Below are 26,144 nucleotides of genomic sequence, written 5' to 3'. Positions count from 1 at the left end.
GCACATAGTAGAATCTGAATAATGAACACTGGTCCTTTCCCTTCATTCCTACCCATGGACAATCACAGCTCCCAGAGGCCAGCATGGCACTCAGCAGTCCACTGTCTAGAACCACAAGTATTGCAGAGCTGACAGGAGGCTGGGGCAGGTGGGTGTCTCTCCCTTAATCATAGGAGTCATCTAGCCCATCCTCGGGCAGAGCTCTCCCCCTTAGCATTCTTGATCCATGACTTTCCAGCCTCAGCTTGCACACTCCCATGAATGGGGAGCTCATGACCACTTTCCAGGACAGACTGGGCAGCTCTGATGATAACAGAAGGGTTCTTTCAGCAAGCTGCCTTCTTGTAATTTCCACCCACCACCCAGAGCTCTGCCCACAGGGCCTCAGAGAATCACTTGCCAGCCCTCCTGAGATTTGAAGCAGTGCCTGAGGTTAGCTGAAGTATGGAGAGAAGAGCCAGTGGTGGGGAGGACTGGAGGGGGCAGGATGGCTCTCAGGGAGAAGAACCAGAATAAGTGGGGAGGCCCTGGCCTGTGTATCCTGATGGCATGACCCTGCCCTCTAACCCTGCCGGGGTCTCTGTGGCAGCTTCTGTCCAGTGGGAGTCAGGCATGAGGAGTGCTCCTGAAATGGGCAGGGAGGGCAGGCCCAGGCAGGATGTCCGGGAAGGTCCCCCGCCTGGCCCCTGAACTGGTCCCACTGGTGTGCAGCACTGTCAGGGCGCCTACCCGCCCGCCGCCTGCCAGGGCAGCTGGCTCAGGACGGCAGGCAAGGAGGCAAGGCCAGGCGCGCACAGGCTGCGCGGCTGAACTTCCTCTCCTCTTGCACCGCCCTCCTCGCCCGCCCTCCTCTGCCTGGCGCCGGAGGGAGGCTGTTTTTCCACTGGTTGCTGCACAGAGTTCCATCCTGCTGTTTCATCCTCTTTCCTGGATTTTAAAACTTCTTTGAAAACACCACCAGCCCCAGGCCCTGCTCATCTCAAGCTCCCTGCTCTAGTGCAGAAGAAAGCACAAGGGAGCCAGCGGAGGGCACGGCTGGCCCGCAGCACTTCAGGGGGGCCTGCCTTGTAGGCCCACGCCCCGCGGAGGCCGGAGCCACTGGGTGGCGCTGCAGCTGGCATCAGGTAAGGAAGGGCCCCTCCCTGAGGCTTGCCAGGCGAGGGAGTGTGGCAGGACTGCTCAAGGCTGCCCAGAGGGATTGTCCTGGAGAGAAAGTCCCCTCACTGAGTCTCCGCATTCTAGGCAAGGCCAGTGGTGCCCCCCTCTCCCAGCCTGTCCTGTCTTCTTGCCCCGACTGCTGTGCTTAGAGATCCCACCCAGGCCCAGATGTGACCCCCCTCCCTGACCTGAGGGACAGGGCCAGTAGTCTCAGATGATGGCCTGGCCCCGCCTCTGCTCACCACCCGCTGTGTTCAGATATCTTGTACCACGCTTTGGGCAGCTTATGAACCCAGGGCCTCATGAAAGTCATGAGGAGCCTTGAAGCCAAAAGGGGAAGAGGCAGAGGGAAGAGGAGCCAGCTTTAACCCATTCATCTCTGGCAACATTACAAACTCTTTCCCAGGGAGAGGGATGGAGCCCCTGGGCTGTGAGTGGGAGGAAGAGTCAGCTCCCTCCTCCTCCTGGCTCCCCACGTGGTCACGGAGCTCTGTCTGCCCCATCTGGCAGCATTGGCAGAGACCGGGTGGGGTGTTAGTGTAGAGAAGAGGCACAGAAGGAAATATGGCAGGGGTCCCCACCTGTTTGCTGTCCATCTTTTCCCTCCATTCCCTGGCTTCTGGCTGTGGACTTTTGTTTTTCAGCCCCCAGAGCAGGAGGACACGGGCCACACCCTGGCTATACCCATCTCTCTGCTTGTGTGGGTGGGGTCTAGAAAGAGCCCCAGGCGTGGCCACTTCCTGGCAGGCTGTCCACATCCCAGACCATGGCCGAGCAGGCTGGGGATGAGCTGGTGGGGATGGTAGAGCTTTAGTTTCCATCCCTGTCACTGGCAGGCTGGGAAGCCCCCTGAGAGGCTGCTGGGTAGGGAAAGGGTGGGGAAGAGAAAGTTCGCCAGGGCTCTCATGGATGAGCACAGAGCACAGTCAGAAGACCAAGAAAACAGAGGACCCACCCTTATCTGCTTCCCAAGCCTCCTTATAGGGCAGGCTCAAAAGTCCTGCCCAGATACCTCTATACTGTGATGGCCTCGAGAGAGGCACTTTCACTTCTTTAGGCCTTAGTTTCCTGATCTTGGCAGGAAGGAGAGTCGTCTCCACTGCCTCACCTCTGGGAGCCACCTTAAAGCCTTGACAGGATGAGATGGAGGGTCTCACACATAGGACAATCGTCAGGCATCATTTATTCCCTACAGCACCCCTATGGGGAGACCAAGGGCTGGAATGATTTGTCCTCCTTTCACAGAGCAGGACACTGAGAAACAGAAAAGCCATGATGTATGTTGAGAGCCAAGATCTCCTAAACCAGTCTGGACTCTGAGGTCTCCCAAATGAAAAGTTCTCATGAACTCCAGGGACACTGTGCTTTGCTCGGCACCGACCAGGGGCCTTTCTCCACCCCACCCCACCCCACAGAGCTGAATCAAACCCAAGTCCCTTACCTCCCAGGAAACCCATTCCAGCTGTGATGCCCATCACACCTTCCAAATAGTCCTAGGTCCCTCAGCACATTAGTACCACCTGGAGCCCCACATCCTCCAGTCCCACAAGGCCATTCTTCATCCCTAATTCAAGGGAAGCTTGTGGGAGTAACAAGAACCCAAGTGCCCAAGGCAGACACACATGTGACCCTGGCAAGCCCCTCAGCCTCAGAAAGCCTCTGCTTTCTCTATGCACAACAGGGATATGACAGCTCAATGTGGGATCATGACAACAGGCAATGAGGGATGGAAAGCATCTGACACCCAGTGGGAACTCAGTGAGCAGTGGCTACCACATCCCCTAGGCCCCAGGGCTCCCCAGATCTCCCCCTTTCTCACCAGCATGGCCATACCAGATGCTGTCGATTTCTTTCAGTTTTCAGAGACAAACGTTTATCAGTCATCTACCACTCCACAGGAAGCACCAGACAGGCCACCAGAAGGGATAAAATGGCAAGACTGTGCCCTGCCTTCAGATGCCCACCCACCTGCACTCCTTCCTAGTCCCATTGGGAACCACCCATCCCTGTCTCCTCCTCCTGCCCCCACCTTCCCAGCTGGTCCCTGAGCTGACTTGTCACCATGGCAGCCCTGATTGCAGAGAACTTCCGCTTCCTGTCGCTCTTCTTCAAGAGCAAGGATGTGATGATTTTCAATGGGCTGGTGGCACTGGGCACGGTGGGCAGCCAGGAGCTCTTCTCTGTGGTGGCTTTCCATTGCCCTTGCTCACCTGCCCGCAACTACCTGTACGGGCTGACGGCCATCGGCGTGCCTGCCCTGGCCCTCTTCCTCATTGGGGTCATCCTCAACAACCACACATGGAACCTGGTCGCTGAGTGCCAGTACCGGAGGGCCAAGAACTGCTCAGCTGCCCCCAACTTCCTCCTCCTAAGCTCCATCCTGGGCCGTGCAGCGGTGGCCCCTGTCACCTGGTCCGTCATTTCCCTGCTGCGAGGTGAGGCCTATGTCTGCGCTCTCAGCGAGTTTGTGGATCCCTCCTCACTCACAGCTGGGGAGAAGGGCTTCCCGCCAGCCCATGCCACGGAAATCTTGGCCAGGTTCCCCTGCGGGGAGGGCCCCGCCAACCTATCAGGCTTCCGGGAGGAGGTCACCCGCAGGCTCAAGTATGAGTCCCAGGTAAGGCTGTGCAGAGGGAAGCTCCTCTTCTCTCTTCCCTAGGTGATGCCTGCTGGGGAGGTACCGGGATGGTCCAGTGTTGAAGCTAGAGCTGGTCTAAGATATCTGAGCCAGGTAACCTGTGGGTTAGGACTTGGTGAGGCAAGTTTTAAACACTAAAAGAATGTTCTTCTGGCTCAGCCTTATCCCAATCATAGATTAAGCCCCTTTTTCTCCAAGATTGAGCATGAACCCCCATAAGCTTATGAAACATCTGCTGTCTCTAGGAGTTGACACTTTCCCATCCCCAGAAGGACCCCAGCCTAGCACCGAGTCAGCCCCAGGTTTTGCTGACATCAGGGAGCTCCAAGCCAGAAGGGATGTTTAGTTCAGAAGCAGCCGCTGCTGCCCCAATCCTAGCCACAGCTGTGGCTCACTTCTGAAGGAGCAGAGGTCAGTCAGGGGGAGAGAGGGCAAGGGCAGAGGCCTGGGCAGAAAACACAGCTGCAAGTGTTCACTAGAGCAGCAGAGCATGAGGGAGATAGAAGGAGCAAAAGACTTTCTAAAAAACTAAAACAGGACAGCCCAGATGGCTCAGCGGTTTAGTGCAGTCTTCCATCCAGGGTGTGATCCTGGAGGCCTGGGATCAAGTCCCACATCGGGCTCCCTGCGTGGAGCCTGTTTCTTAAACATTTAATCCCCATAAGACCAAGCCCTCTCTCTGTGTCTCTCATGAATGAATAAAATCTTTTAAGAAATAAATAAATAAATAAAAAAAAAAAAAAAAAAGAAAGAAATAAAAAACAAAACAGATAATGCGATTTCAAGGCAATGAGGATAGTGGAATCACAGCCTGAAGGGCCAGCTTCCCTTACAGAAGTAGGATCTGCTCTCGGAGTGGGGTGTGGGCCAGGTTCAGCCCAGCCCAAGCCCTGTGACCAGACTTCTTCCTGGGGTGGGTGAGGGTCCAGGCAGCTCCCTGCCCCCCTCCTCAACCCTGCACCTTCTCTGGCCAGCTCTTCGGATGGCTACTCATCGGCGTGGTGGCCATCCTGGTGTTCCTGACCAAGTGCCTCAAGCATTACTGCTCACCACTCAGCTACCGCCAGGAGGCCTACTGGGCGCAGTACCGCACCAATGAGGACCAGCTCTTCCAGCGCACCGCGGAGGTACACTCACGGGTGCTGGCTGCCAACAACGTACGCCGCTTCTTTGGCTTCGTGGCACTCAACAAGGATGACGAGGAACTTGTTGCCAGGTTCCCAGTGGAAGGCACACAGCCTCGGCCACAGTGGAACGCCATCACTGGCGTCTACTTGTACCGTGAGAACCAGGGCCTCCCACTGTACAGCCGCTTGCACAAGTGGGCCCAAGGTCTGGCAGGCAATGGGACAACACCAGAAACCATGGAGATGGCCCCCCTCACCTCCTGAGGGCCCTTCATCACACTCTTTGCAAGTGACAGTACTTGGGTTTCAAACTGAACTCCACTGCGTGCTCACAGCAGCATCAGATGGGGATGATTTTTTAAACTTTTTGGGGAAACAGGCCAGGAGCAAGGAGCACAAAGTAACCTGGGGTGTGGAGAGAGCTAGTAGACAATGGGGTCCGCTCCCACAGGAAGGTTCTCAGACCTGAAGAAACCCCCCTCTCCCGCTGCCACCAACCACTGGGGTCAACAGCTTTGGAGAAAAGACCCCTTTGCAAAATTCGTCCTTAATTAACTAGGACACGGATGGCCTTTTACTGGTAGGACTCCAAGGCTGGGAAGCCCTGACCAGCAGAGCCAGGTAACCGTGAAACTCACCAGCAGACTCCTCGTACAGGATATCGTGCTATTAATGGATGTGTGACTGATTGCATATGGTTACCTGGCTCAACAGCGCTCAGCCAGGAAGATGCCCTCCAATGTATGCTCTGGCATTATTTTATATACTTAAATTTTTTGATAAAGTTTTTCTTAGTATAAAGGACTAACCTGGTGTCTGCATGATTGGACAAGCCATGCCATAGCAGGCAAGGGGTCATGGAGACAGGCCCAAATCCCATCCTCTGCAGGAGGGAGGGGGGACCGAGAGACCCTGGGCAAGATTAAGATGGATGGGAGGGCAGGAGTGCAGGGAAAGCCAGGTGTCCCACATGTCGGATGACCCTATGGCTGATGATGTCTTGACAATTCAATTCAGTTATCTGATTTGATCTGGGGAACAGGTGAAGCCTGGCTTTTCTCAGAGATCGCTTTAAATTTCACAAGTCAGAAGATCCTGCACTCAGTAGGACAGACTATCTCCCCCAGATAACGTAGTGCTAATGACCAAAACCCACCCTCACCCGCCTGCTCTTGCCTGATCACCTCCGCCACTTCTAAAACCCTCGATGCTCTCCCTGTCCTGCTTCCCAGCATTCCACCCAGTCACTTCCCAAGGAAGAGCTCCCCAGCTCTCACAGCATTTAAAGCCCTGCCAAAGAAAACATTTAATCCCCATAAGACCAAGCCAAAAAAGAACTAGCTTCAACAACTAGCCTGGTCTCTGCTGGTGTCCAAGAATTCTGAAACATTTGGGATTATTACGTATCAAAGGAGGTGGAAACCATCTTTCTGGGAAGTTTACAAGGGTCACAGGGAGGATTAGGTGTGGACCCATCATGTCCCTTTTCCCTCAGGTCTCAAGGAAAACCATCAAACCAGTCAATGCCCTCCACCCAGCAACATCTCCCCAGAGGAGCTACGAGGAGACACAGAGAAACCAGGCAGCTCTCCCCAACTGAGCAGTCCACGTCCTCACTGAGCCTCCTACACGCCAGGCCCTGTGGTAGCACACAGACATACACACTCTCACTTAATCCACAAAATAACTCTCTGAGGTAGTTTTTTGACCCCATTTCACAAATGAGGCGCCCCATTTGGAAAGCTTGGATAATCTGGGCCTGGTAGGCCTGGGAGGAAACCTCACCGGGTGGTCTAAGCCAATACCTGTGGCTTTCCTCTCAGATGCCTTGGTTCCCCAACTGTCCTTTCTCCAGAGGGCTCTGCCCTTGCCCTCTTCCCAGCCTCACATACTCCACAAGAGCACCAGCACAGCTGAGCTCAGGCTGAGGGAACCCAGAGATTCCGAGACTAGGGGAGGAGGCCCACTCCTTGGGCCCTACTGGCCCCCTCTGGCTGGACCGAGAGCTTGCCAGGGCCAAAGTGGGATCCTGACCACAAGAGCATCAGGAGTCAGCCCCTCCATTTCTGCTCCCCAGGAAACTCCTAAGAGAGAGAGAGAGCCTTAGCTTTTCTAGGAGTCCAAGAGCCTGCTGTCTACAACCCCTAAGCGGCCTCAAAAACGGAAAAGGGGGCGCGCCTGGGTGGCTCAGTCAGTTAAGCATTTGACTCTTGATTTCGGCTCAAGTCATGACCTCAGGGTCGGGAGATAGAGCCCTGAGTTGGGCTCTGTGCCTATTGGTGAGTCTGCTTGAGATTCTCTCTCTCTCCTCTGCCCCACCCCCACCCCTAATGCAAGTGCAGTCTCCAAAAAAAAAAAAAAAAACGGAAAAAAGTGAAATACAGTACTAAAAACAAGCAGAAAGAAATTCTAAGAAAGCTGAAATTCTTTTTTATCTTGACAGGATTACCCTAAAGGTGTTGCAGAAAAAGCAACACTTAAATAAGAGTCCTCAGGCAACATTTTCCAGCTGCCCAGGTGCCTGATATTTGGCCAGGCCAGTCCACTGCTAACAGTGATCATCTGAGGCCAGTTGGCCCCTAGTCCTCCAACACAGAGCTCTTAGCTTCCACGTATTCCAGGGCCTTCGCTTTTACTGCCTGCACGTCCTTCTCAGTGCCATGTTGTTTCTCGTAGTCCAGGTAGCGCTTGAAGAAGAATTTCATTCGCTTGGGGGCCAGGCTGAGATGAATAACCCGTTCAAAGATGTCCCTGTGAAGAAGAGCAAGGCAGCATTTGCCTCTTAGCCCCTGGCCACTTGAATGCCACCAGCCTCCATCCACATGCCCTCTGGATCTACAGCCAGACCAGACCCTCTTTTCTCCAGCACTCTCACTTCTATCTTTACACGTATTACCATTTTCAACTCCTAAGGTGTCCATGGGGAGAAAGATTGCTCCCACTTTCCAGATCAGACAGGCACTCACTTACTGGCCTGAAGTTACACAGTTAGTCAGGACAAATCTACTAGGATGGAGACACACAGAAAGTATGGATCTGTGAGAAACATTCTGCTTCAAACTCACTGATGGGCTTGGGTGAGGCACTACTTCTTTCTGGACCTCAGTCCACCCATCTCTAATCCTCCCTGCCCCATGGGGATGTAGGTGACAACAGCAAGCCCGTCACCATTCTCTACCACAAGAGCAAGGCTCAGTGAATTCTGTGGGAAACCCAAGTTTCCTGACCCCCACTAGGGCCAGCCTACCACCCACCCAAGACCGAGACACAGACTATAAGCTCGCCCCCGAGGCAGCAAAAGTCTCAAAAAGAGAGTATCACAGGACCTCATGTGTCATGTCAGAACTATTCCTCTAGAAAGAGTAAAAGAACTAGGGATGCTGGAAGATGCTGTGGGGCTAAACTCATCCACTTGGCCAACATCCCCAAACTCCCACAGGTAATTCAGCTCTATTCTGTCTTCCCCTCTCACCGGACTTCCTTCTGGCTGCCATGCTTAATGGTCATGTCAATGTAAACCGACCAGACATCAGTACGCTTTGGGTAGGTGCTCAGTGTATTCTCAAAAATGGCTTTGGCCCGTTCTGCATCTCCCAGCTGGAACTCCAGCTGGGCAAACTTGGCAATCACATCCACATCTGCAGGGAGAGAACAGTTTAGACACACAAAGCAGACAGACCCCTCACCACAGCATAATGTGCTGCACAGAGATCAGACTCCTGACTGCCTACTCACAGGTTCGAAGGCGTGGGTGATGACAAGGGGAACACTGGGAAGGTTTAGAGCCAAATACACACAGATGGGCACTGATCTACGATTCCCACTGTGGACACCTCACTCTCTGGACCCAAAAAGGAGAGGGGGCAGGGGCAATAAAATTAGTGCTAATTGTTTTTTGTTCCTCCATCTTTGAAGTTTAGCATCTGAAATGCAACATGTTAAGTTCATGAGCATATAATCAACAGAGAAAACATTATATGCCCTCCACTAGGCTCTCCTAACACCATACCACCCACGGATAAGAAAGCCCCCAATCTCTATGCCCAGATATCGGAGAACTTAATGTGATCAGGAATCGGGCCAGAGGGTGGGGAGGAGCACTCACGCTCTTTATTGGGCAGACACTCAAGGGCTCGCTGCATCACACGGTGACTGGCTCCAGCCTGGCCCCTCCGCAGAAGAAAGGCACCATATTTGATCCAGACAGCTTTCTCCTGCCTGAATCGCTTCAGCATCCGGTTGTAGAGTTCACCAGCTTCCTGCGGGAAAGACAAGGTGAACTGTGGAGTGTGATAAGACAGATGAGGGCAACAACAGAGATGGGCAGCTATGCTCATGAGAAGCTAGTCGTGGCTTCAGCCTCACACAGATGAGGAGAGCATCTGAGGGGGCCTAACACGGTGGGGAGTCTCACTATTAATCCTGTGCTATATGGAGGTCCTCAGGATAGAACATGAGGATAGGGGAACAGGAGAAACAGAAAAAGGGCATTTGGCTGAGCTGCTGCCTTCTGGCTATATGCCCAAAGGATACACACCAGGGGTCCACTGTCCCTTTACTTCCCTCATCTTCACCCTGCACTCCTAAAGCAGAAGTAGGAGAAAAGGACTCCTCCTACTAACAAGATGAACAAGTTAGAGCCCAGATGTCACAAAGCAAGACTATAGCAGGATCAGATCCAGAAGAGAGGGCATTCTTTCCTGAGACTTCCTTGTTGCCCTTCTAACTCCCAGGAATTAGTTTCTGAGCCACTGAGGACCCTCTGCCAGTGGGCCGTCTGGCTCAGACACCTACCTGGAATTTCTCTGACTTGTTGTAGATGTCAGCCAGGTGGAGAAAGACCTTGAGAGGCTCATTGTACTGCACAGCGCGCTCGAAGACCTTGGTCAGCGACTCCTGAGAGCCATACATGTTCTCTAGATTCAGCAGTGCCACCCACACGTTCAGTTTCTCTTGCTCCTCTCTGGAGACAGAGTCAACAAGTGAGCTCCGTCACCTCAGCCCAGGGAAGCCCCCACTACCATCCACCAGGAATGCTGACTGGAACTACTACTTCCTTCCCAGGCTCTATCCAAATCCTCAGTTCCCACCCTCAAGTGAGAAATAGAGGTCTGGTCCCCACTGCAGCTCACACAGAAGCAAGAAAGCCAGCTCCTGACTGCTGGGGATCCCCTGGTATCTGCCTCCATTCCTAAAAATGAAGCCCACAAAATCTTAAACTAGCACAAGGTTTGGGGAGAAAGGAGCAGAATCTCTGGTCTGATTCTGTCTCCAAACTAAGGGAATGAAGCAAAGGACTGTCATCCTTCCTCTTAGCTGTCAGGAAACTCATTCCACCCTGTGCCTACAAAGTGGCCACGGAGAGTATTTACACCCAGGTATGTGGAGTTATTTCCCCTGTTCTACTTGTTCCAAGTTGGGTACCTTATTAAGCACAGGGACTCCTGTAAATGTTACCCTGAGCTACTTCAGTGAAGGGGACTATAAAATATAAATGAGCAGATCTGTTTCACAGATGGCACAACTATGAGCCAAAGCCTGAAAACCTATGGGTGCTGGTGGGAGCCACCCACACTGCTGTCAGCCTCCCCAGGAGGAAAGGACCCACAGTTGAGGAGCCCAGCAGCCCAAGGAGACACAGCCCTCCCTGTTGAGAGCCACTCGCCACCAAAGCAAGAGACAAAGCCAAGACCTGAAGGAAATGGTCTTGAGAGCCCTCTCGGCCACAGCCCGGGCCTTCTCGATTTCTGTGGCCTGCAGGTGGAAGGCCATGTACTGCAGCCACAGAATAGAGCTGTTAGGGGAACTCAGCAAGAGTCGGTCAAAGTCATCTGCTGACTCTGGCTGTCGCCCAGGATCCATCAGCGCCTCCTCAATGCGGGACAACTCTTTCTCTGCCTTCTGCTTCTCCAACATCCTTTCCTTCTTGCTTTTCTTTTGCTAAGGAAGGCACAAAAATTAGTGAGTAATCTGTTCCTCAGACCACTATGGAGGTCTGTGGTGGAAGCCAAAGGCTTGCAGGGTAATCCATAAGCTCTAGGAATACTCGCAGGCCTGGGACTGCCCCACCGTGTCAGAAGGGACACTCAGGCCAGGACAGAGCAAAGGAGACTGGCACCAAGGGATTTTTGCACAAGGACAAAGCCCTATAAAATACGACACCGTGGACTGCTGTGGCTTGTCGTCCTCCTCGCTGTCTGAGCTCTCTCCTCGAGGTGGTAAGGCTGGGGTCAGAGAGTCTAGCCCCACGTCCCAAATGAAACCAGAGGACAGCTGTAGCCGGGGCACTTCTGCTGGCCTGCTCGGCTTCTCCTGAAGGATCGAAGAGGTGTGTGAGGAAAGCACTCAGCTCAGGCTGTACCCTATTCCCCAGCCCCATCCCACCTGGAGGAGCTGGGGCCCCCACCAAGCCCAGAAACCTTACTCCCCTCCTAGGGCCAGGCTAGGCCCACTCCACTGAGAAACTACATAGAAATGACATAAAAGCTTTCCTTGTAAATTATTCATAATAGTAATTATATTATTCAAAATTCATGATGATTCATAAATAATTTAGGCAAACTTTTAAAACATACAGACACAAAACAAATCTCACACATATGTGTGTACATATACACGTTCGTGTATGAAGTACCATATGCATATAAAATAATAGCAGAGCTGGGACCAAGACATGACAAGCGTTCTGAAGGTGTAGGGATGTGAGTACCTAAAGTCTGGGCAGTCCTCAGTCCAAACAGTACTATCCTCATCTTTCAGAGGGGGATACAGGTTCAAAAAGGTTAAGCCTTTAATAACTGCCTATCCCATTCATTTAATTCAGCTCCACTCAATAAATATTGATTAGAATTTACTTTATGCAGCCCACTCCTTGGTAAAGCAGATCTCTGTCCTCAGGACACTGATGACCAAGTGAGGACCTAGCAGCCTTAGGCAATGAAAGAGAAGAGGATGGAGTCTAAGAGCACTCCGCTCTTAGGCAGGAGACCAAGGACTTCCTTCCCCAGAACAGCCTCTCTCCTCCTTTACCAAATGCTGTCCCTCACCTTAGGCAGTACACTCATCTCTTCCACCTCCTCTTCTCCTTCCCGATAATACACTTCAACACCACTGTCGTCCTCCTCTGATGGAGCAGCTTTCTTTTGCTTCTTGTTCACTCTTTCCTGAAATGACAACCGGGAAAGGTGCCGAGCCACCCTTCTTGCCCAGGAGGACCCACTGGCAGCCCAGGGCGATGCCCTCCCTTGGCCCTCTCAGCACCACCCAGTACCCAATCCAAACTCACTGCTCTCAGTCCAAAAGAAGGCTACTCAGTTGTCTGGCTGGCTTTGAATCACTCTTCTGTCATGTGCAGGGGGCCATCCTCCCCAAGGGACGTTACCTGTTCACCTGCAGACTCCCGGCGCCGCCGCTTGCCCTGCTTTTTTGCTTGCAGTTTCTGGGGCTCTTTCTTCTCCTCACCAGGCAGCTGCACCCCCTCCTGCCCCTCTTGGTTCCTCTTCCCTTTCCTTTTCTGATTCTTTTCTTCCTTCTCTTCTCCTTTGTGCTTGTTCTCCTCTGCCTCCACTGTCCTCTCCTCTTGTTTTAGTAGTGGCAGTCCCAGGGAGGCAGGAAACACATCTGGCTTCCCAGTGTCATTGGGGAGGAATGACAGCTCTACTAGGTTCTTCTGACACTTCAGGCTACCACAAGGAGGGGGACAATGACAACAATGAGGACAGCAGAGGACATGAGCACAGCAAACAGCCCAGGCCTTCCTCTCCTGATTGGCCCAGTTTTCTGGGCCCGGCACTACCTGCCTTGGAATCCATTCAGTATTCTTTGGAATGACCTGCACATTTTACCATGCTGAAATGTAAAACAGAGGGAGCAGCTGTAATGTCCCCCTACTCTGTCCCCAGCAAGTGCTTATGCACAGAAAAGTCTCCATATGGGCTTTTAAGAGCTGGAGCTGAGATAAAGGGTTCCAAACAAAGGGGCTTTGTTCATCTGAATGCTGCATCAACACCACCCAAACTATTATGTCTAGTTTACCTCTGAATCCCCTCCCAGGGTTCTCAGGGAAAAAAGGGGTCGTGGGGGTGGAGGTGCAGAGGTTGGGGAGATACCTACCTCAGAACCTTGGCGGTGAGCAGCTTCCCTTCTGGGAGGTATCTGTTATAAAGGGTTTTCTTGGAAGGACTGTACTGGGAGACATGTGGGTATTGGACCAAACCCACAACAGAGGGGCCAAGGCTGACAGGAGAGACACAAGGATCCTATGGTCATAAATACAACAACAGAGTCCCAGCCTAGCCTAGTGCCTCTACTTTCCCAGGGACCCAAGTTGTGACAAGAATTTATGATAGACAAAAGTTCTTGGCACTCAAAAGGATAAAGAGAACTTTGTAAACTAGGAACAATTACTAGGGATAAGGAAGATCTGACTGAAGGGTGTCTCCCACCCACACCAGAACACCACAACATGTGACTCACAAATGGCTGAAGGTGAAAATGATGAAGCTGTGGCAGAGAAAGCTGTGCTCCCTGCTGGCTGTGAACATTATGTGATTTCACAGAACATTTATGAATCATGATCAAATACTAAACCAAAGAAAATCCAAACATATTTAAAACTGAAATTGGACATGCCATGTTCTTTGTCCAAAACACCAATAGGAATAATTAAAAATAATTAAAAACTTTTTAAAAAATATAAAACAGGGATCCCTGGGTGGCGCAACGGTTTGGCGCCTGCCTTTGGCCCAGGGCGCAATCCTGGAGACCCGGGATCGAATCCCACATCGGGCTCCCGGTGCATGGGGCCTGCTTCTCCCTCTGCCTGTGTCTCTGCCTCTCTCTCTCTCTCTCTGTGTGACTATCATAAATAAATAAAATTAAAAAATATATATATATAAAACATTTGGGATCCCTGGGTAGCTCAGCGGTTTGGCGCCTGCCTTTGGCCCAGGGCATGATCCTGGAGTCCCATGATCGAGTCCCACGTCAGGCTCCCTACATTGAGCCCGCTTCTCCCTCTGCCTATGTCTCTGTCTCTCTCTCTCTGTGTCTCTCATAAATAAACAAAATCTTTAAAATATATATATATAAATTTCAGAATTTTAAAAAAACTGGTGGGAACCCAGACTCCCTTTTCTTCATATTCTCTTCAGAGGTGACTGAGGAACACGGACCTGGACAGGCCAGGGCGGGGAAAAGGGCCACTCTTGTCTGGCCCACCAAGCGCCACCTCACTCACCCAAAGAGCACACCATGTGGCTGGACAGACTTCACATAGCCCCTCAGGAGTTGCCCTTCCTGAATGTCCTGGATGGAGTTAATCTCAGGATCAGTTATTTTGCTCTTTGTCTCTGGGTTTGTCCTAGGGGAATAAAAGGCTTATTTATGTACATGTACCCCAGCCCTCCCTTCCCCATTCTCACCCCCTACTCACTTGTGATAATCAAACTCTAAGCATAAGAATACAACTCTGGACTTGTCTGTAGGACATAACCTTCAGAGCACAGCCCCACTCTCTCCTCAAGTCCTCTCAGGACTTGGCCTCAAAAACCTCCATTTGTGGGCAGCCCCAGTGGTGCAGCGGTTTAGTGCCACCTGCAGCCCGGGGTTTTATCCTGGGGACACTGGATCCAGTTCCACATCAGGCTCCCTGCATGGAGCTTGCTTCTCCCTCTGCCTGTGCCTCTGCCTCTCTCTCTCTCTCTGTGTCTCTATGAATAAATAAATAAAATCATTAAAAAAACAAAACAAAAAAACCTCCATTTGTAACCATGGAACAGGCTGCCTTCAGGCCAACCCTTCATTGCACATGCCATGAACTACAGAACCCTAGGGGTTGCACTGCCTTCCCTCACTGGGGCCACTGGGTGGTCACCTTGAATACTATATTCAGATATATGAGCCTTGCCCTGGGCAACAAGAGTCGGAACAGACAGGTTTGTCTAGCAATGTGAATGTCTACAGCTTTTCTGGGTAAAGATGGGGCAGGGTAGAAAGTGCACAAAGAAAGGTGGGAAGCCCTAGGTTCTGTATCAGATCCCTGCATCCTCTCCTCAATGCTCTTCCTGTCCCCACCACACTTACCTGGATGATCGTAGTGACAGAGTCAACAAGTGGCCTGTAGCAGACAGGACATAACACCTGGAACAAGAGCAAGAAAAGGAGATGGTGACTCTTCAGTATCCTGGGAGACAGCAAAGGGCCTAAGCTTCCTCTCCACAAGGCTGACCAATAGGCAAGAGTGAGGGGATATGACACCTGGGCTCTGTTCTTCATTCTGCTGAGAACATGCTGAGGGACTGTGGACAAGTCACCTCTCTGGGCCTCAGTTTACTAGTCTGTTACTACCTACTCTTCTTACCCAAGAAAGATGCTGGGAGAAGAAAATGAAAGGAGGCATGGAGCCCTCGGAAAGACACACACAGAGCCACATGGGTACTCATAGTAGGTGACACCAGCCTGATGTCGGGTTCCAGCAGCGTGCAATCTCAGCCACTAACCACCGGAAACTGTGACCAGGGGGTGACCTGGTTCTTGGCACTCAAAAGGATATCTCAGGGCAGGCTCATGGCAGCAGATGAGAGGAAATAGATCAGAGAAGCCTAGGCAGGGAGAGGCTTCTAGGAGGTCTGAAAGCAGGGTTTACTCTTTGGTTAGGTTTCCAAACTTTTTTCATCAAAAACGGCACTTAGCAACCTCAAGTCATAACTTCAAAGTACAGAATCTTAGCAGTAGAAAGGATCTCAGCAATAATTCAAAATTTTCCCAAGACTGGCATCTGCCTCCTAGCCCCTAGAGCAGTAAGGCCTTTGAGGGGTCATCTCCCTTTAGGCAATTAATTTATTATCCACATTACACAGATAAAGAAATCACACTGAATGAGACTCACAGGTTTGGTTACAATAAAATATATTCAAAATTTTTGCTAAAAGCCACACCCACATTTTTAATAGAGACAAAGCAAAGAAAATCCTGGGTTCCTTTTCTTTTTCCAGGCCCTGGATACCTCTGTGCTGTTTAAGCTCTGCTAAGTAATTGTGCATTTATTAGGCAGGTGCTGGTGGCTGGGACACCTGAGATGGGCAAGAGCATTAAAACTTTCCTGCCCATCTCCTCAAGGCTTCCCACTCCACTGTTAGCCAACCTGGATTCTCAGAAGTCTACAGTATTAGGCTGAAGCCTTGCCTCTTTATTCAATGCTAATTTATTCAATGCTAATTTATTCACCAAAGTCATAATTTAATGACTTTAAAATTCTGAGCCTGGGTGGTTCTGAGCTGGGGTGGCTCAGCTGGCTGAGTGTCCAACTCTTGATTTCAGCTCAGGTCCTGATGTCAGGCTCCCACTCAACGGGGAGTCTGCATCTCTTCCTCTCCCTCTGCCTCTTCCCTTACTCATGCTAAGATGCATAACCTTAAAAAAAACAAAAACAAAAAACTCTGAACCGAGCTCGTTGTACTGCACATAAAATAGTTCATAAAGCACCCCCCAAATGCAAAAGGTCTCTTTTTGCAGAAATCATCTCTAGATCATTTCTTTAATTAAAAAGATGAATGGAGGGATCCCTGGGTGGCGCAGCGGTTTGGCGCCTGCCTTTGGCCCAGGGCGCGATCCTGGAGACCCGGGATCGAATCCCACATCAGGCTCCCGGTGCATGGAGCCTGCTTCTCCCTCTGCCTGTGTCTCTGCCTGTTTCTCTCTCTCTGTGACTATCATAAATAAATAAATAAAAATTAAAAAAAAAAAAAAAAAAAGATGAATGGTTCAGTAGAAAAATGAGCAAGCAAAAGCAAAGAACAAGACAAGCAAAGCAGAGAACAAATGTAAACAGCCAATTAAGAGGAAAAGTGACAAGAGAAAAGCAAATTAAAATGAAAGATCAATTTTTGCCTATTCAATGGCTTAGATCAAAATGTAAGAATATCCACTGTTGGCAAGATTGTGAGAAAAAGTCATATTTGTAACAGGAACATAAATTGCCAGTCTTTTTGGAGGGCACTATGGCAAAATGTGTAATATCGTTTGGCCATCAATTTTACTTCTGGGAATTTGTTTCACACATATACTTGCCCTCTGTCCAAACACATGCACACAACGATTCACTGCAATACTATTGTCCATTGACAGAGGTTTTAGATAATGATAAAAATGGAATATCAAAAAAGTATTTAAGGTAAAAGAACAAAAGTAGATTTAGAAATACCAGCACATAATACTAGCGCACTAGCTATGAGAAAAAAAAAGCAAGTTGCAGAATAGTATATAAAATAAAATTCTATTATTACATTAAAAAACATTATACTTCCATGTATAAAAGTCTTAAATGACAGACAAAGGTATATAATGGTGAAAAGTGGTAGAGAAAGATAAGAGCAATAGAATTTTTCTCCACAATTTTTTTCTGGTACAAAATCATGTATCATATCTATACTTTGTAAAAAAAGAAATCTACAATCCCACATAGAGCTGAAGAGAGAAAAAAACAAACTAGGCCTACCTGACAATCTTCTGGGGGACAAAGTCTTCCAGGGGCGTCTCTGAGTAGGAGTCACTCACGTGAAATACACTGACTTTTCCTATCTTCCCAAAGGGGAAGGAGACAGTCAGCCCCTCCTTAGGAGTCACCTTCACCACTCGGCCCATGGCCACTTCCCCTTTTTCAAGCTTGTGCGGACCTGGCAGGAAAATGAACCTCATTCAGGGCAGGCGAAATGAGCCAAGAAAGAAACTGGAATGCTGGGATGCCTGGTTGGCTCAGCGGCTGAGCATCTGCCTTTGGCTCAGGGCGTGATCCTGGAGTCCCGGGATCGAGTCCCACATCAGGCTCCCTGCATGGAGCCTGCTTCTCCCTCTACCTGTGTCTCTGCCTCTCTCTGTCTCTCATGAATAAATAAAATCTTAAAAAAAAAAAAAAGAAAAAGAAAAAGAAATTGGAATGCAGGCCAACCACGGGCTAAGAAAGTCAGAGGCTGCCCAGACCTGGGGTGTCTAGGCTGAGTGGACCAGAATGATCATGAAGACCCATGTTCCCAAACCATGTAGTCAGGAATCTCAGGGCCATGTGGTGGACAAACCCTTCTGAGAGATGAGTAAACCAGCTGTGTCGGTAAAGGTGACAGTAGCAGAGTGACACAGGCCAGAGAACAAAACCTCAAAAGAAAAAGTGTTTCCAGAAGAACCACACGAGGCTTTCAGAGAACTTCAAAACCTGAGGCATCATCCTTAAGCCTGAGCACTACCTGAGAACTCTGTCCCATTCCTTTCTACCCTCTCCCATTCCTGACCAGGCAGCATTTCATCACCACACCTATAAGTGAGAGACATAAGAAGGCTCTGGACGAATCTGGGCCAACCACAGTAGCCTTCAGGGCCTGGCCAATCCGGAACTTCTTATCTGGATGTTTCAGAACCTAGAAGGACAGGAGAATTCTTTTAACATTTGAAGAAAGGTCTGTCATTTATCCAAAATTATCACTGAAGTCTCTATACCAAGTATATCCCAAACCGAACCCTGAGAAAGTACATGGTCTCTTATACCCACTGCAAACACACCACACACTGAGTCCTCTCCAGGAATTCTGAGCACACTGACCTTGAAGCTGAGAGAAGTAAGCAACAAGGGAATCCTGCCCCGGATATCTGGAGCAATCTCCACCTCAAGCCATTTCTTAACCACATTGTACTGGAGAGAGAAACAGGAAGAGAAATTAAATGGGATAGATATAAACATCTCCGTTTCCCTTCATTAAAACAGAGACTCGGGATCCCTGGGTGGCTCAGCAGTTTAGCACCTGCCTTCAGCCCAGGGCGTGTTCCTGGGATCCCAGGATCAAGTCCCGTATCGGGCTCCCTGCATGGAGCCTGCTTCTCCCTCTGCCTGTGTGTCTGCCTCTCTCTCTCTCTCTCTCTGTCTCTCATGAATAAATAAAGTCTTTTTTAAAAAATTAAAAAATAGGGGATCCCTGGGTGGCTCAGTGGTTTAGCGCCTGCCTTTGGCCCAGGGCGTGATCCTGGAGTCCCGGGATCGAGTCCCGCATCGGGCTCCTTGCATGGAGCCTGCTTCTCCCTCTGCTTCTCCCTCTGCCTGTGTCTCTGCCTCTCTGTGTCTCTCATGAATAAATAAATAAAATCTTTAAAAAAAATTAAAAATACAAAATAAAATAAAACAGAGACTCTCCTAAAAATCACAGGGTTGAAGAGGCCCTAATCCTACATGTTCCCAAGAGACAGGAATCCACCCGCCTGTCTCCCACTGCCCCTGCCCAATCTCCACTTCTTACAGACTTCAGAGTTTAGTTTGGAGCCTTTGCTAGGCTAGCCGCCCACGTAACCCTCCTGGTGCCTCAGCTAATCAGGAGGCAAAAATGAACTCAGAGATGTCCTCAAGCAGCAATCCCACTGACCTCTATAGACCCTTCCAAGCTCAGCTGTGCCCAGTGATGGTTAATCATCTCCAGGGCTCAACATCATTTTTTTTTTTAAAAGATTTTGTTTATTTAATTCATGAAAGACATAAATAAAAGCCAAACTCTATCTCCAAGGTTACAGTCTACAAAGTGAAACAAGTATGCAAATAACCAGAGCAGTGGAAATACAATATGCTATGGGAATACATAGAACTAGAAATATGAAGGGAATACCTATGCTGGGCTTTAAAGGGTTGTAGGAATAGAGCAATCTGAGTACAGAAATAAAAACAAGAAGGGAAATAGAGGAGGTTCTCAGGGTGACTGGTACACAAAGTGTATGAGGTCACTTCTGAAGAGCCTTAAATGCCACTCCAAGGCATCAGGGGTTTATGAAACTCACCTAGAGACAACAGATAACCAAAGGAATCAAGCATCAATCAATGACATGCTCAGCCAGATGCTTATGGAAAAAGAATCCGGCAGCAGTGATGAGGAACTATTTCTCAAGGTCAAGCCCAACCCAACTTTCTCTCTGATATATTCCAACCAGTGCAGTTTTCTCTGATCTCTTCCCTTTCTTGAACTCCTGCTCCGCTGGAGGCTAGAACATATAATCTGACATGCAGGTACTATTACTCTGTGTGCACTGCACCTGAACTTGATGTATGACAAGAATCTAGAATCCAGGAACACATTTACTTTAAATCTTCCTCTATATTTTTTCTTTCCCTTTTGTACAATTAATCTATAAATATGTTGAACTGTGAGTTGCCAATTGTTTCGTGAGTTATAATTTTAGCTCCTCAATTAGGCTTCTGGTCTCCCACAAACCAACAGGGTAGCAAACAGACTCAAATGCTTAGTGCTAATGGCCCTTGTCTCCAGCTTCTCCCCCTTTTCTTCTCAAAGAAGACTGGCATCACACTGCAGGTGTGCGCTACTCACCTTCTTCAAGAAGCAAATCAAAGTCTGCCCAGTCTGGTACTGTTTAATCTTCTCCAAGTGGCTAGAAGAGTGAGTGTCGAGAGCAGTGCAGCCATCTTTCTCCAGCTCACTGTTTGCAGAAAAGCAATGGAAAGAGTATGCCAACCTCTGGGTAAGGTTTCTAGCTTGAAATCACCTCCCCTACATGGCCATGGATTGACTGTAGCCCCCTCATTCATGCATACCTCCCACATGCCCACTTCTCTCCTCCAAGGGCAATGTTCAAAATACCTGCATGAGAGCCAATCTCTTCCATTTCATTCGCCTAGGTATGAACAAGCTATAAAGTAGGTAGACTACGATAATCTTTACAAACTAAGGAAACAAAATTGTTTTCACTTCTTTTGTAATACTTTAGCTATTGCTTTTTAGTTTACAGAACTGTAGTCTCTTGCTGAATGTGACAATAATCTCATGTGTAAATTAGGCAGGGCAGGTATTAATTTTATGCTATTAAATCAGGAGTTGAAGTCAGGGCTCTGACTCAAAAATCCAGGGCTCTGTCCCCTATGCTACCTTGCCATTATCACTTTTTCTCCTCAGAAAAGCAACAAGGGGATGTGGTTTTCAGTCACAAATCACTTCAAAGCAATTATAGACTCCCAGCCTGGCTTACCAATTGAAGTTGATTTCTAAAACAAACTCAAGCTCAATAATAAAATGGTACAATGTTGGTAAACTGTAGCATATAATAGCAAGCACTGGTGAATAGAGAAATGGAAACCTTCATACACTAGTAAAGTTAAAAATCCATGTACCAGGGATCCCTGGGTGGCTCAGCGGTTTAGCGCCTGCTTTGGCCCAAGGTGTGATCCTGGAGTCCGGGGATCGAGTCCCACATCAGGCTCCCTGCATGGAGCCTGCTTCTCCCTCTGCCTGTGTCTCCTGCCTCTCTCTCTGTGTCTCTCATGAATAAATAAATAAAATCTTAAAAAAAAAAATGCATGTATCTTATATTCCAGTAAATCTACCCTACATAAATCCTTACATAGATGCATAGTGGAACAAGTTCAAGATGTTCCCTTTGGCATTATTTATAAAAGAGAAAAACTGGAAACAACCTTAAATGTCCTCCATGAGTTGGAGAATATATACAGTTGGGCACATTCATAAAACAGACTACTATTTTAACTATAGGCACAAAAACAGATCTCAAAAACAAAATTATGAGAAAAACAAGTTGCAAAACATTAAGTACAGCATGTCATTTATGTTAAGCTTGAAAACTACACAATCATTTTGTACATATAGAAGTACATATATATATATATATACACAAAGTTATGGAAGAGCTGGATATATATCAAATGAATAATGGGTAATTCATCTTCTGAGGGTAGAGAGAGAAGCCTACGGAAGGGAACATGTGTAAAATGTTATTTCTTAAAACACATACACACGGGCAGCCCTGATGGCTTAGCGGTTTAGCATTGCCTTCAGCCCAGGGCGTGATCCTAGAGACCCAGGATCGAGTCCCACGTCGGGCTCCCTGCATGGAGCCTGTTTCTCTCTCCCTTTGCCTGTGTCTCTGCCTCATTCTGTGTGTGTCTCTCATGAACAAATAAATAAAATCTTAAAAAAAAAAAAAAAAAAAAAAAAAGAATGACCAAAAGCAGAGAGCCTGGGTGGCTGAGCCAGTTAAGTGTCCAACTCTCAATTTCGGCTCAAGTCATGATCTCAGGGTCGTGAAACTGAGCCTGAGTTGGGTTCTAGCACTGGGCGTACAGCCTGCAAGATTCTCTCTCCCTCTGCCCCTCCGACTTCTCCTTCTCTTTAAAAAAAAAAAAAAAACAGTAAGCATAGGACAAAGTACTTCACATCACTAGCCATCAGAGAAATACACATCAATACCATAGTAAGCAGAAATAGATCCACAAATGCAGAGAACTGATGGTCGCCAGAGAGAAAGCGGGTGGTGAGATGGGCAAAATGGGTGAAGGGGAGTGGGAGATACAGCCTTCCAGGTATGGAATGAGTAAGTCACAGGGATGATAGTACAGCATAGGGAATATAGTCAATGGTACTGTAAGAGCATTTATAGTAACAGATGGGAGCTATACTATGGTGAGCAGAGCGTATAGATCTGCCCAATCACTATGTTGTACACCTGAAATTAATATAACACTGTATGTTAACTACCATTAAAAACAAACAAAAACCTTAGCCCCTAAAAGTCACTTAAGAGGCCCTTTCCTTATAACCCTAGGCACTAAAGACTTAACCTGGAGGATCCCACAGCTGACTCTAAAGGGCCACTCTCTCAGTCATAGATATCTAGCTTCATGCATTGATGACATATTAACTTCAAGAGGCTGGGTTTTTAATGGAAGAAGCAGAAATAGGCCCATGAATCAAAATGCTTAAGATCCTCTGAAAAAAATTATCCCAAACTGGATCCAACACTAAACAAACTAGTTTTCCTCTATATATAATCTCTCACTGAACATCCCTCTATGAAATCCACTAAAACATGACCTAAAATTCCAGTCATCCTTAAAAAGGAGGTAGGGGGCAGCCCGGTTGGCTCAGCGGTTTAGCGCCACCTTTGGTCCAGGGCCTGATCCTGGAGACCAGGGATCGAGTCCCATGTCGGGCTTCCTGCATGGAGCCTGCTTCTCCTTCTGCCTGTGTCTCTGCCTCTCTCTCTCTCTGTGTCTCTCATGAATGAATAAATAAAATCTTAAAAAAAAAAAAAAGTGGGGGGGACACCTGAGTGGCTCTGTGGTTTAGCACCTGCCTTTGGCTCAGGGCATAATCCCAGATTCCTGGGTTCGGATCCCACATCGGGCTCCTTGTGTGGAGCCTGCTTCTCTCTCTGCCTCTCTCTCTCTGTGTTGTTTCTCATGAATAAATAAATAAAAAATCTTAAAAAAAAAAAAAAAATCCAGTTACCAAGAAGTAGTCTCTACACTCAAAGAATGGGCATTTTCTTGGCTGTATGTTGTTTATTTTTGGAATTACTGAGTCCTAGAAAATTGGGTTGAGAGCAAAAATGCTTCTTTTGTTACATGCTAACAAACAGAACTGTAATCAGCCTTTTAATCTCTAATTACAGCTTTTACATTAAGTTTCATAGAATCCCTTCAACTAGCTCTATCAGAGCCAGATAAAATTTCCTTACTAGAGAAAAAAAGACAACCTGGACAGACAGAGGCACAAGAAGTCAAAACACTGGCAAAATCTAGACTAGAACTCAGGTTCCTGACTCTAAACTCCACAGTCTTTCCATGAGACCATGCTGCTGGGGTTCCCCTCACCTTGGCCGGACACTCAGCTCCGGAATGGTTCGAATAAATCTGGGATGACTTATTGGAAGAAACCTGGAGAAAGAAATAAGGCCAAATCGTTTCTCTTATTCTCCATACTGCCATTCTCTGGTGATCAGATTTTCTCTCTATACCCACAAAACCAAGCTTAAAAGCCACCTGTTCCACTGCCATTCCGCCCACTGGTAATTTGTCAGGCCTGAGGGCTTCCTCTCATTCTCTGTAGTAAATGTTGAGGATCTGGCTCATCTGATCTTCTAGTATTGTCTCATTAAAAAACCCTGAGCAGAATTTTCCTTCCAGACTATATTCTCCAACTCTTTCACTATGATCTGAAAGTTAGAAAACAGGTCTAGAAAGAGTCGCTACTAAAATTAATATGCAAATTATAGACTTAATTATTTTGCTTTTTTTTACCATAGCAAGGATTTCTGCTACAATAACAATATTGCAAGCATATTTAAAGAAAAGGAGTATGATTAAGGTATGCAGTGGAGGATGGATTACAATAATCTCTGATGTATACTGAGCAATAACTGTGTCAGGCAACCTGCTAGGCACACTGCATACCAGATATTTTCTCAAACTCTGCAAAAAAGGTACTAACCACCCGTACTCTCACTTTACAAATTAGGAAAATAAAACTCAGCGTTAAGTAACTACCCTAAGTCATGGTCACACAATTTTAAGTGGCAAATCTGGAATGCAAACCCAGGTCTCTCTCACTTTAAACTAACAGTTTTACCACTACACCAGATGCTATTTTTTTAAAAACCAGGAAAAAGTAAAAGGATTCCTTTGGTGAACATTTCTCTTAACTAGAAGAAAATCCAATTCATGAACAACTTTTTAGAGCTTGCCTCAGTGCCCATTCCTTCTCCCACAATTACTACAATCTCCCCCCAAAACCAGCCTATCTCCTGAAGCCTCCATACTTGAAAGTCTTCATATCTCTCCCACCAATCACTCGGGCAGTGACTGTCCTCCCAACTTTCAACTTGGCAGTAGGAGATGTGCCCACTGGAACATCATCTAGAATGTGGGAGGCATGAATACAGCCAATGATGCCATCTTCCAGGGTCACAACCACGTGGGTGGGCTTAACAGACTTGACAGTGCCTGTGACCATGTCCCCAATGGATAGGGTGTGCTTCTTTACAGCCCCCACAACCAGAGCTGGATCTGCTTCCTCATCTTCATCAACTGTCTCGGAGTCCTTCCGGGTCTGTCTCACAGTCCTCTTAGCAGCTGGCCCCTCAACGGCCAAAAGAAAACCAGTCATTCCCGGTTCTGTGGTCTTGAGGGTTAGGGAGACACCCTGTCCCACTTGCAACTTCTCTGAGTCAAAGCGGAAGGTGTCATTGAGGTGAGAGGTCAGGGAGAAAGCTGCCAGGTGGCCAGTCTCTACCAAGGAGGCGACAGCAAAGGACTCCTCCAAGTGCTGCACAATTGCCTGGTGCTCACTGCCTTTCTTCAGCTGGAAAACAGAAAAAACCCACCATCCCCACTTCTTATAAGGCACAAGTGTTTGGTCATCACCCACTGGGCAGGCAGGGCTGGGAAAGTGCTCTGAGTCCAGGAGACCCAGGGCTAGTATGAGTTGTAACAAACTAGCTTTCACTCCCTGGAGCTAGCTTCTCCTCCTGTCACTGACATGACCTGACTAAACTCAAGGCACCACACCAGAATCCCTGGGACTTAGCTTTTGCTTTGGATGGGTGTGGATGAGAAGCCTAGAGAACTGCACATAGGCATGTGTTGTTTGGGTCACCGGTCTTAAAAAACAAAATTTCCAACATTTCCCACATTTATTAAAAAAAACTAATAAAAATCAAATCCTGCCTTCTCTTAAAAATCAGGCTCAGCAACACTAGATGCAGATATTCCCACCTGGCAAGGAGTAGATGGACCTGAATCCTCTCTGCCTCCTTGTGGGCTGGCCATGTGCACTTCACTCATTTACATTATCTACCCGGCCCTGAAGACAGGGTGACCACACAATTTATCACTGGTATCAGAGTGAAAGTCAGTGCCATTAATAACCACACCAAGACCAGAAGTGGAACAACAACCCACAAAAATCCAGGTATACGATCACCTTATCCACAGGCATTTGCATTAGAACCCCTGAGCAAAGTGTGTGGGGCTGAAGAGCTGTGTAATGCCTTTGAAATCACAGGAATGGAGTCATCACAAGCTTACCTTTTTAGGTTTTCTATTCACCAAATCATGACAAAGGGAAACATGTACTTCCAACTTCAACATATCAACATTTAGGATGACAACTTTCTTTTTCTGCCCAGGCTCCACCTCTTGCCCTGCAGTGCAGAACCAAACACAACATGAGCATCCTTGTGGAAGAGGGAAGAAAGCATCTCTCCAAGAGCCCCACAAGCCCCTTGGCCACAAAAAAGAGGACATCTGTCCTGGGTCTATCTGGGCTAGGAAAAACCAAAAGTCTACCTCCCATAATTCAAGTTCAGGTGTGCCTTAATTTACGCAACATGATATACAAAAATCTAGATTTACCCAATTATAAAAGGATTTACACTTAAACCTTCTG

The 26,144-nt window shown here is 48.2% G+C and overlaps 2 protein-coding genes across 3 annotated transcripts in view; one reads left to right on the top strand and one right to left on the bottom strand.

The window, feature by feature from the left end:
- Positions 1–843: 843 nt before the first annotated feature.
- On the top strand, positions 844–5,728 carry CALHM2 (calcium homeostasis modulator family member 2). Its single transcript, XM_025993128.2, has 3 exons — positions 844–1,124; positions 3,015–3,775; positions 4,771–5,728. The coding sequence occupies exons 2-3, from the start codon at positions 3,221–3,223 to the stop codon at positions 5,185–5,187; spliced, it is 972 nt and encodes a 323-aa protein (XP_025848913.1). The 5' UTR covers positions 844–1,124; positions 3,015–3,220; the 3' UTR covers positions 5,188–5,728.
- A 1,602-nt stretch (positions 5,729–7,330) lies between these two features.
- Positions 7,331–26,144, bottom strand: part of PDCD11 (programmed cell death 11) — a 44,917-nt gene continuing 26,103 nt past the window's right edge. For both annotated transcript variants that reach the window (XM_025993116.2, XM_072739896.1), the window contains exons 19-36: positions 25,784–25,899; positions 24,517–25,058; positions 23,573–23,635; positions 20,277–20,385; positions 18,515–18,604; positions 18,230–18,332; positions 17,420–17,597; positions 15,007–15,063; positions 14,162–14,284; positions 13,036–13,158; positions 12,305–12,605; positions 11,970–12,086; positions 11,086–11,235; positions 10,616–10,863; positions 9,718–9,886; positions 9,029–9,182; positions 8,396–8,561; positions 7,331–7,674 (exon numbers count right to left, since the gene is read on the bottom strand). In XM_025993116.2, the coding sequence (XP_025848901.1) occupies positions 7,503–7,674; positions 8,396–8,561; positions 9,029–9,182; positions 9,718–9,886; positions 10,616–10,863; positions 11,086–11,235; positions 11,970–12,086; positions 12,305–12,605; positions 13,036–13,158; positions 14,162–14,284; positions 15,007–15,063; positions 17,420–17,597; positions 18,230–18,332; positions 18,515–18,604; positions 20,277–20,385; positions 23,573–23,635; positions 24,517–25,058; positions 25,784–25,899 (2,981 nt within the window). In that variant the 3' untranslated portion in view covers positions 7,331–7,502. The remainder of the gene's footprint in view (positions 7,675–8,395; positions 8,562–9,028; positions 9,183–9,717; positions 9,887–10,615; positions 10,864–11,085; positions 11,236–11,969; positions 12,087–12,304; positions 12,606–13,035; positions 13,159–14,161; positions 14,285–15,006; positions 15,064–17,419; positions 17,598–18,229; positions 18,333–18,514; positions 18,605–20,276; positions 20,386–23,572; positions 23,636–24,516; positions 25,059–25,783; positions 25,900–26,144) is intronic.

This window comes from Vulpes vulpes, chromosome 15 (genome assembly GCF_048418805.1).
Source record: "Vulpes vulpes isolate BD-2025 chromosome 15, VulVul3, whole genome shotgun sequence".
NCBI lineage: Eukaryota > Metazoa > Chordata > Mammalia > Carnivora > Canidae > Vulpes > Vulpes vulpes.
The sequence above is the reverse complement of the archived record's forward strand: the minus strand, read 5'-3'. Positions and strand labels throughout refer to the sequence as shown.

Coding starts and splice junctions, on each gene's coding strand:
- CALHM2 (XM_025993128.2), top strand. CDS start 3,221: ATGGCAGCCCTGATTGCAGAGAACTTCCGCTTCCTGTCGCTCTTCTTC. Junction 3,776..4,770: donor GGCTCAAGTATGAGTCCCAG/GTAAGGCTGTGC, acceptor TTCTCTGGCCAG/CTCTTCGGATGGCTACTCAT.